Source organism: Rattus norvegicus, chromosome 3, assembly GCF_036323735.1.
Source record: "Rattus norvegicus strain BN/NHsdMcwi chromosome 3, GRCr8, whole genome shotgun sequence".
In the NCBI taxonomy this organism is placed as follows: domain Eukaryota; kingdom Metazoa; phylum Chordata; class Mammalia; order Rodentia; family Muridae; genus Rattus; species Rattus norvegicus.
In genome coordinates this window covers 45,774,088-45,785,233 of record NC_086021.1, presented here as the reverse complement: position 1 = coordinate 45,785,233, position 11,146 = coordinate 45,774,088, and the positions used below count along the sequence as shown (strand labels likewise).

Genomic DNA, 11,146 nt, shown 5'->3' with positions numbered 1-11,146 from the left:
GAGAAACCTGTTTCAGTCTCAGGCACCTAAAAAAGACTGAAGAATGAATTGTTTCTTTTACTTAATTTTTCCGCTGGTGGCTATTGAAATAGGACTCAGAATTCACGTTTTGTTTTCTGTCATAAGAATGGCGCATGCGAGCCCTCTAAGGCTAGGGCAGTTTTTATCTCTCCTGACAGCCTTTTTTCCTGCCAAGGATGTTTATGATGTGGCTTGGCAACTGCACACATCAACTACTAATTGGGGTCTCCTCCATTCTATCAAATGTTTCCAGAAGCAAAAGCTGTGGTTGACATTTAGGCCTGGACTTCAGCAACTGGTATTATCTGAAGTCTGATTCGAGCTTTGAACTATCCATTGTCCTAAGTAATAGTCAGAAAATTAACAATATGAACTGAGTTATGTTATCATTACTTCAGTGTTTTCAAATCTCTAATACTGATGCAGTTGAATTTATCTTATCACAGTTATTAATATATGCCCACAAAATTCTACCTCTCATCATTTAGATCTAACTTCACCTACCAACAATTATTTCTTTGTTTCTGCTATAAAAATTATTGCTATATCTTGTTTCTCCCTCTTTCCTGTTCCTATTCTGTCAGCTTAGTATTTTTTTAAATATCCTTAAAGTTTTTGTGGCTTTTCTTACCATTTTTAGATTTGGCTCCCATGACTCATTTTGTAACTAAACTCTTTATGTCTGTTTTATATATGTCATTTTTTTGGCAATAATGAGTGACAGTTGCAATACATTTACAGCTGGTCATATTCTTGATGGAAGTGATTGACGTGATAGGTCCAAACTCTGTAGAAACAGGTTTTGCCAATGAATAAAGTATATGCCTTACAGGAAAGATATTTGGCTTTCTAAAGTACTGCATTCCTGATTGCCACTTGGATGCTTGAAATTACACAGAAGAGATAGCTACCCACTAACCCACAATGCTTGCTTGGCCAGGGCAAAATGGAAAAGAAAATTTGAATGTATATAGAGATGGTGTGCTTGTATTTTACCAAAGCACAGAGAATCTTTGTCATTCCAACCTGCTTGCAAGGACAATATTGGACTCCATTGTATTCATCATGATTGCTGCTTTCTCCATGGATGTGTTTTCCTTTTTACATAAAAGTTTATTATATTTCTACATGTCTCCTTTACATCTCTTGAAATGCGCAATGCAAGCAGTGATTCCACTTATTTTTTGAGACTGGAAAATCCAACTGACTGTTGTAGATGCGTGTATGAGAGCAAATCAAGAAGAGCTCTTTAGCCCAACGATATAGATGTAGAGATGTAGCAAACCCTGGCTTTCTCCTGATACAAGGTTCTTGACATCACTATTCATAATTTCTGATTTCATAGATCTTTCTACATGTTTCACTTAGTTTTTCAGTTCCTCTGGCTACGAACTGAGGGAGTAACCCTATAAAAGCAAAACTGTGTTATGCAATGTAAAGTTTAAAGATCTTTTCATTAAGAACTAACTTCTACCATGACCTTACAAAAGAGTAGAAAAATGTTACATTTTATTTTAAAAAAAGAGACTACATTATATTGACTTAAATATAAGTAAAAGTTTTCAGATTCCTCCTGATTATAATGATTAATCTATTTTTATTAATATTATTGCATGCATTGGAATTTTTGTCTGTATATATGTGTGTATGAGGAAATTGGATCACTTGGAACTCTCATGTTGGTGCTCCTGTGGAAGAGCAGTCAGTGCTCTTAATTGCTGAGCCATCTCTCTAGGCCACATTTCTTGATTTCTGTATGGGCCAATTGAGCCCTAGCATGAGTAATTCTCTTCTAGAAGTTAAAACTGGTATAGCAATGAAAAGGGCAGGGAGGTCACTGATGAAGATCATATCTCTGACATATATTATCTATATGGCTTTTAGAAAATTAAGTTTGATTTCTCTGCTATTTCCTTTTTCACTTATTTGTTTCATAACAAAATAAAATGAAGCATGTTAGTGATTTATTCCTCTACTGGGCTGTTCCCAACCTCTTATATTTAACATGCAGTATGAGAATAATAGGACTCTGTAAATGATCAAGGGAATCACACTGAGTAGGAGTACAACCAATGCTAAAAGACATGAAAGCCTTGTCTTATCTACAGAGTGAAAAAACGAGTGCTGTGTAGTTTATATGGATGTGGGTAGGGAATATTACTAATATATAATACTGTTATTCTGACATCATAAACTAAAACTTAACCAAGAGGTTTCTGAATATAACACACAGTTTGAGTTTAGTTTAGTTTGGATTTTGTTGTTGTTGAAAAATTCAGTCTCTTATAAGTAAAAGGACAATAATAGAGTGTAGACAGGAATGTGGTGGGAAGAATAATGTGCCAGGATCAGGATTTGTACATGACAAACACATGTCGAAGTGTACTTAAGGCAACTCTTTGACCTTGCCAGTTTGGATCTCCATAATACACCTAATTTAGCCTTCATGGCAACATTCTGCTTTATAAATAACTATAATTTAGTTGTTTGTAGTTGCCTTTGAATATTATAATACTTTATAAAATTTAAAAGTATAAAGTTACAAGAAGAAAAATTTCTAGGGAAAATGTCATATTTAAACATGTAGACTGGAATTCCTATTCAGTACTAACTTGACAATTATCATTGCTTCAGTAGTCTCTTGGCTCAGTATTGCTACAGCAGTTCTTTGGAAGACATACCAAGCCTTCTCTAGACTACTTAATAACAATAATGTCACTTGAAATATTGTCATTGAAAATCCTTTCATAAAATGAAGAAAATAATGAAGAGATAACCTATTTATTTATTTATACTATTATTGTTTCATCTATTTACATTTCAAATGTTGTCCTCCTTCATGGTCTCCCCTCTGCAAACCCCAAATATATTCCCCTCTCATTTGTGTCTAAGATAGTGCTCACTTACCCACCCACATACTCACTCTCACCTCAGCTTTCTAGCATCCCTATTTTCTGAGATAACAAGCCTCTATAAGACCAAGCAACTCCCCTCCCACTGATGCTAGATAAGGTAGTCCTCTGCTACATATGTAGCAGGAGCCATGAACAAAATCATGTATGCTCTTTGGTTGGTGGTTTAGTCCCTGGGAGCTCTGAGTAGTTCAGTTAGTGGATATTATTGTTCTTTCTATGAGGTTTCAATGCCCTTTAGCTCCTTCAGTCATTCCCCTAAATTTCCACTGGGATCAGTGGAAGATCTAAAAACAGAAGGAACATTTCCTAATTCGTTCTATGAAGCCACAGTTACTCAAAGTCCTAAACCACACAAAGACTGAACAAAGAAAGAAAACTTGAGACCTATCTCGCTTAAGAATAGCAATGCAAAAATAATAAAAATCCTCCCAAATTGTATCCAAGAACACATCAAAATGATAAGTCACCACAATCAAGTAGGCTTCATCCCAGCAATGAAGGGATGTTCCAATATACAGAAGTCCATCAATTTATTTCTCTATATAAATAAATTCAAACAAAAAAATCACATGATCATCTCAATACATGCTGAAAAAGCCTTCAACAAAATACAATACTCCTTCATGTTAATAGTCTTGGAAAGATCAGGAACTCAAGGCGCATATGTAAGCATAATAAATGCTATATACAACAAACCAATAGCCAACACCAAATTAAATGGAGAGAAACTTGATGCAATCCCACTAAAACTAGGCATAAAACATACCTTCCCACTCCTGTTTATTCAATACACTACTGGAAGTTAGAGCAATTAGACAACAAAAGGAAGTCAAAGTGATACACATTGGAAAGGAAGAAGTCAAAGTATCACTGTTTGCAGATTATATGGTAGTATACATGAGCAATCCCAAAATTTCTACCAGAGAACTCCTACCCATGATAAACAACTTCAGCGAAGCGGCTGGATATAAAATGAACTCAAATCAGTAGCCTTCGTCTACACACAGGTTGAGATAGAAATGAAGCAAGCAACACTCTTCATAATAGACACAAATAATATAAAATATCTTGGCATGTAAGTCTAGACGAACAGGTTAAAGATCTGTATGGCAAGAAGTTCAAGTCTCTGAAGAAAAATCAAAGGAAACCTCAGAAGACTGAAAGATCTCATTAACATCTTATCAAAAGCAGTCCTCACAATTAGTGCAATCCCCATCAAAATCCCAACTCAGTTCTTCACAGATATACAAAGCAATTCTCAACTTTATCTTGAATAAAAAAAAACAAAATAAATGAACAATAGAAAACACAAAACCCAAGATAACAAATACAATTTTCAACAATAAAAGAACTTCTTTGGGAATTACCGTCCCTGACATCAAGCTGTACTACAGAACAATGGTGATAAAAACCACATGGCTTCGGTACAGAGACAGACAGGGAGATCAATGGAATAGAACTAAAGACCCAGAAATAAATCCACCTACCTATGGTCACTTGATCTTTGACAGAGAATTCAAAACTATACAGTGGAAAAAAGAACATCTTCAACAAATTGTGCTGGTCTAACTGGAGGTCTTCATGTAGAAGAATGCAAACTGATCCATCCTTGTCTCCTTGTACGAAACTCCAGTCCAAGTGGATCTAAGATCTCTACATAAAACCAGCTATGCTGAGTCTAATTGCAGACAGAGTTGGAAAAACCCTCAAACATATTGGCACAGGGGAAATTTTCCTGAAAAGAACAATGGCTCAGGCTGTAAGATAAGCAATTGACAAATGGGACCTCAATAAAATGAAAATCTTCTGTAAAGCAAAGGACATGGTCATTAGGCCAAACCAGCAACCTATAAATTGGGGAAAGATCTTTATCACCCTTACATTCAATAGAGTGCTAATATCTAAAATATACAAAGAACTCAAGAAGTTAGACTCCAGAAAACCAAATAACCTCATTTAAAAACTGGGGTAGAGTGCTAAACAGAGAACTCTCAACTGAGGAATCTTGAATGGCCAACTGTCTCCTGAGAGGCTCTGCCAGAGCCTGACAAATACAAAGGAGGATGTTTACAGCCAACCATTGGACTGAGAACAGGGTCCCAAATGGAGGAGTTAGAGAAAGGACTGAAGGAATCAATGGGGTTTGCAACCTCATAGAAAGAACTACAATATCAACCAACAGACCCCACCCACCCAGAGCTCCCAGGGCCTAAACCACTATCTTATGTTGGGTTTAAGATGTTTTCCTCATAGAGTGTGTTTCTTTGCTTTCAAATTCTCAGTTACTGTTTTCCAAAGGCTTTCTTTGTCATAAAGTGCTCATTATTTTATAGCTATTTACTTCTTAGCAATTTAAAAGAAATTATTTAAGAAATGTCAAAAATCAAGGAAACTCTTATTAGGAAATGTTGTTTACATGTCTTAGAGAAAGAGCTTCAAAGACAGTACCTGAAGGTACCAATTAAGACAACAGTTCTCACATTTTTTTACTATTTTATATAAAAGTTCAGGAAATCTGAAAGAGCTGGTAAATATTATTTTCTCTTAATGTTTTAAATTATTGATGATATATACAGATGTTATATATGCAGTAGATATATAATTTATCTAGCACAATACTATAACCAAAATGGATTAAAAATGATAAAGATGACAGAATAAAATAACAAATTTTTCTTCTATCTTGCCTTATTTTCTCCTTCTTCATTTGACATTAAGAAGCTCGTTCTCCTGTTGGATGCATTGGGAATGAATTTCAGTGCCACCCTGATGGAAACTGCATTCCTGATCTATGGCGCTGTGATGGAGAGAAAGATTGTGAGGATGGCAGTGATGAAAAGGGCTGCAATGGTACCATTCGACTGTGTGACCACAAAACCAAGTTCTCCTGCAAAAGTACAGGTGAGCTCAGTGTACATTGTGAAAGCAGAATTCTCCAGCCTAGGCACCATCTGTAGCTCATCATTGAAAAGCATTCCTAGTCTTTGGTAAATATGCTCACATTTTGGATATCATAATAGTAAAGCATGAGTGAGAACCATTACGGATCTGACACTATCCTATGAATGTTTTCCTTATGAACTCATGTGTGTCAAGGGCCAACCATGGCTCCTCTTTCTTGTTTGTTCCTTTTGAGACAGCAGAGAGGGAAGAGTGTTGGAGGGGATAAGATATTTAGGGTTGCTTGTTAATCCTAAAATGTTTTTAAGTCTAAGTCACTTTGCTATTGTAGGTGAGCTGCTTGAATTTCATTTGGGCCAGTAACTTCAGTCTCTGGCACTTAGCATCTCATCATAGAATAGCAGGGGATTAAGTAAAGAATTAATTGCTAGGTGTTTTGCCCTCTTCTCCCAATACTTCTCCTTGTCAGGTTTGGGGAAAGTTTGGAGCAGTGAACTTTAACTGAACCAGAAGAGAGTCATGTTCACAGAAGTAAAAACTTTTACACAAGCAAATATAGATTAAACACATAAGATTCATGCATAGACATTCATAAATCTCCATTCCAACCAATTGAGTACAGCTATCTTATTTACGTACTTACACACAACACATCCATACTTAGATATGTATGGAGCAAAAGACAAAGCGGTAGTACAGAAAGAACTCACTCATTCTGGATGAAAAACAAGCTTCTATCTTTATTGCATAGAGAAAAAAAGGTTTCAACTCCTTTACAGTTAAATGAATTAAACCCAAGTCTGTAAGAAGAAAGCCTTGTTCTCTTTAGCAAGCCTTGCTACTAAGAAAAGACCTGCTCTACCCCATGGTAAAGGAAGCCTGCCTGCTCCTTCTGTTCTCTCTGAAGCTTCTTTTTTTGGCTCTTTCCTTCTACATTCTGCATGTTGCTCTCTTAATATTTTCAGTTGCCCTATCTGCTCTATTGTCCATCTATGAAATCCCTACTTATGTATGGCTGTTAGAAGCCATGTCGTTCTGGTTCATCCTCCTCTATCTTCTTCCTCCATCTCCTCTATCTCCTTCTTCTTTCTTCTACTGCCCTCTGTCTCTTCTCTTCCACTGCCCAATCACAGGCTTTAGCCTTATCTGATCAATTAAGATTTCACCTGAGTACTGGCCCACCTCGAGATGGAGCAGAAAATACAAACAGCATTGCAGAATTAGTTACCTTTTTATGACCTTTGGTTAATGGTTTTACAACCTCTTGAAAAGTGCTCTAACTTGCAGGTGCCTGCTTGCTGTCTCAGAAGCAACAAACTGTTGATGCTTAAAAACTGGCAGAGTTCTCATTATAGTTTTATCAGTGAGGACTTAATAGCAATCCTATTATAAAAGAACTTAATAATTACTCGTATAATTTTAGAAATTCTTGTAACATCATCATTAAGAATTAAGAAGTCATCTATTTACATATATAGCATGAGTACAAGATAGTACATCTTCATTTTTCTGCAGAAATCTGTTCTAAAAGGTGGACTAATACCTAGTGATTGTAATATATATTTAATAATAACAGAAAAAGCATATTAATAGCAGGAATCATTCCTAAAACGAAAATTTCCTGACTCTTGCCTACAGGAGCAAATCCATGATTAACTGTATATAATCTATGACAGACCCTTCTTAGGAAAATCACCTACTAGTTTTTAGCTTTTCCTTGATAGCTCCTGGCACTCATGGAGTAAATGGAAGTGTTTAATTTGCCAAAGATCTCAGGACCTGAAGGGTAGAATTAAAACCTGAAATTGATGTATTTGGGTTTAGAATCTGTCAGAGAATCTCATGGTGAAAGAGACAAAGCCAACCTACACTCTGCAATTCTGACACATCTACTTTTACGTCTACTTTTTTAGGTTTCTTTGTCATTGTTTGGTTCCTGCTAAGAGTATTTACCACTTTAATTGTTTTGAGAGCCATTAATCACATTGTTATTTTTAATAAATATGGCTATTATGATCTTTTTCTTTTTTCTATTTATAGAGTTCCACTTCATATCTCACTAACATATTTCTCTTTCTATGTCTGATGATGAGATAAAGTTTAAAAAAGATTTAATGCATCATTTTATATTTACCTGTGGAATCAACCATTGAAAGGGTTTCTGGTGGCTATCAGAGTTTCCTATGGGTTTTACAGTATATTCGTGAGTAACTTTAGAATTTCCCCCTCCCATGAACTTGTTTTGGGGATGACTCTTTCGTGTGCTTTCAACCTCACGCTGTCTTTCTGTATTCCAAGGAAGAGGGATAGTACAACAGCTGTCTGTGAACAGCATAGAAAGGTTATTATGGCTTGTGGCTTGTGGTAATTTGAAGACATCTATGTGTCTCTATGTGAATACCCTATATAAATACATCCTGCTGGGTCTACTTAGTGTTGATCACACATTTATTATGTTAGGGCTGATCATTTGTTATTGCATAATATTTTAAGGTGTTCAGACCTGGGAAGGACTGAGTCTCTCATTCTCAGTATTCATTAATTGTCTATAGCATCTTCATCTAGAGATAAAACATCGTGAGATTCCCTCCATGCACAATAAAATATTAACTCATATTGCCATTAAACTGGTCTTGTTTAAGCAGCCATAGTGCTGAGATTTCATGGGTTCATCTCCCTCTCATCCATGGAAGACATGATCTCTAGCAGACCCCCATGTCATCTGCCTTTACAATCTTTTTTCCCTCTTTCATAATGTTCCCTGAGCTTTACATGTAAGGGCTGTATTAGAGATGTAACAGTTAGGTCTGGGGACACCAGCATCCATCCTTGTCTGCACTGTGATCAGTTGTGATTGCCATGATATACTCCATCTTTACAAAATGGAACTTTCTGTGATATGTTTTTAGAACTACACTCATATGATCATCCATTGGTATAAAGTATTTAGAATGGAATTATAAATTACATTGATTTCTTTCTTCAGAGACTTGGAGTTCTTGTCATACAGATCTTTCACTTGCTTGGTTACACTTACGCCCAGATACTTTGTTATTTGTGACTACTGCCAAGGGTATCTGTCCCTACTTTCTTTCTCAGCCTGTTTATCTTTTGAGTTGAGGAAAGCTATTGATTTGTTTGAATTAACTTTATATACAGTCACCTTGCTGAGCTTGCTTATCAGGTATAGGAGTTCTCTAGTAGAATTTTGGGGATTACTTATGTATACTATCATATCATCTGCAAATAGTGATATCTTGACTTCTTCCTGATTTGTACCCTTTTGACCTCCTCTTGCTGTCTAATTGCTCTAGGTAGAACATCTAGTACTATATTGAATAAATAGTGAGAGAGTGGGCAGCCTTGTCTTGTCCCTCATTTTAGTGGGATTGTTTCAAGTTTCTCTCCATTTAATTTGATATTAGCTGTTGGTTTGGGGTATATTGCTTTTATTATGCTTATGTATGTGCCTTGAATTCCATTCCAGATCTTTCCAACTTTTAAGTTAAAGGGGTGTTTTATTTTGTCAAAGGCCTTTTGAGCACCTAATGAAATGATTATGTGACCTTTTTCTTTGAGTTTGTTTGTATACTGAAATACACTAATAGATTTCCATATATTGAACTATCCCTGCATCTCTAGAATGAATCTTACTTGATCACGGTGAATGATGAGTTTGATATGTTCTTGGATTTTGTTTGCAAGCATTTTATTGAGTATTTTTGCATTGGTATTCATAAGGAAAATTGGTTAATAAATAAATTACACTTAGTTAGGAGGTGGTGTTAGTATACTCTTCTCTAAGTTATATGACTTCAACAGAGGGAAACAAGGCTACACTTATAGTATTCACCATGAAATCTCTCCTATTGAGAGGCTTTTAGTCAAATTAGAAAATAGTTTCTTACCCCCAAAGAAACTGCACCTTTGGAAGTGCTTTGCCTTGTTGGTCCCTGTGGTGGTTCACAGGTCAACATTATTGAAGTTATCTCAACTAGGTAGGAGTATTGACTGCTTTTCTCTTATAATGAGTGATATAATTTATATTTAATTGTTTAAATTAAAGAGAATTCATAACACTTTCCTGAACTATTACTGCTTGACCTTGAAGACAAGCAAGATTGAGTCCTTCAACTCCTGTACTCAAACATGTAGGACTTAAGGAATAGGACTTAAATTAAAATTCTTGTAGCTGACAAAGGGAAACAGAAAAAGTCTATGCTCTTTTAAGCCTATTATATGTGCTTCTGGCAAAAAATTTAAAAGGAATTTTCTTGTTTTTGGTGATATGTTTGGTGTCTATGCCTCTTGGGGTTAGTTTAATTACCCAAATTGCCATAATTTTGTTTAAACTATATATGTATTATTTGTATAATACACATTTTTTCTTTCTTTCTTTCTTTCTTTTTTTTTCCGGAGCTGGGGACTGAACCCAGGGCCTTGCGCCTGCTAAGCAAGTGCTCTACCACTGAGCTAAATCCCCAACCCTACACATTTTTTCTAATTTTAGGCAAACATAAATTAATGAGATTCACTTTGGCTTTTTCAAGCATTTTTTGTGTGTATTTTTGTTTCTCTTCACTCTAACTCTTTCTGTATTGCTTTTCCTACCCCTTTCCCAGGTAAAGCTAACCCCAGTTCTATGTCTTTAATACTTGCCCTCCTGTTACTCCTTGCTTCCATGGTTCCCTTTTACTTTCCTACTTTAGTCTAACACTACAGTTTATATACTCATATTTAAATGTCCAGAGAAAGGAATCACAATATAAAAAGAACATGGAGATTTTGTCTTCCTTGATCTCCTTTAGCTCAGTATAATACTTTGTAGTTCTACCCATTTACCTGAAAAATTACATGGGCTCAATTTTTTTGTAGTTGAATAGTATTCCATTTTATATGTATCATGTGTTCATTATCCATTCATCAATTGAAGGACATTTGGGATTTTTGATTTCCTGGCTATGTGAGTAGAATAGTCAGAAAATTTCTGTTGAAGACTCTATGGAAGCCTTTGGGAATATGCCCAGAGGAAATATGCCAAAGGGAATACGCCCATATCTGAGTCATATGGTAGAGCCACCCGCAGCTTTTTGATTCTTCTACACCCTGTTCTTTATAGGGGCTGCACAAATTTGCAAGTTCATCAATAATAAGTGAATGTTAGATTTTTTTTCCAAGTCCTTGCCAGTGTAATGGGCATGAGACCAAACCAAAGGTTGTTTTAATTGCATTTCTCTAGTTGCTCATGATATTATATACTTTTAAAGATGTTTTATTGTCATTTTATGACCTCTTTTGACAACTTTCTC

At 35.7% G+C, this 11,146-nt stretch overlaps 1 protein-coding gene across 6 annotated transcripts in view; it reads left to right on the top strand.

The window, feature by feature from the left end:
* Window positions 1–11,146, top strand: part of Lrp1b (LDL receptor related protein 1B) — a 2,121,147-nt gene that overhangs the window by 1,339,914 nt on the left and 770,087 nt on the right. For 5 of the 6 annotated variants that reach the window (XR_010064783.1, XM_063284873.1, XM_063284872.1 and 2 more), the window contains one exon: window positions 5,655–5,837. Coding sequence is in view for 5 of the 6 variants with exons in the window: in XM_063284873.1 (XP_063140943.1) it covers window positions 5,655–5,837 (183 nt within the window). In the remaining variant the exon portion in view is untranslated. The remainder of the gene's footprint in view (window positions 1–5,654; window positions 5,838–11,146) is intronic. The other variant, XM_063284870.1, reaches the window with a different exon arrangement.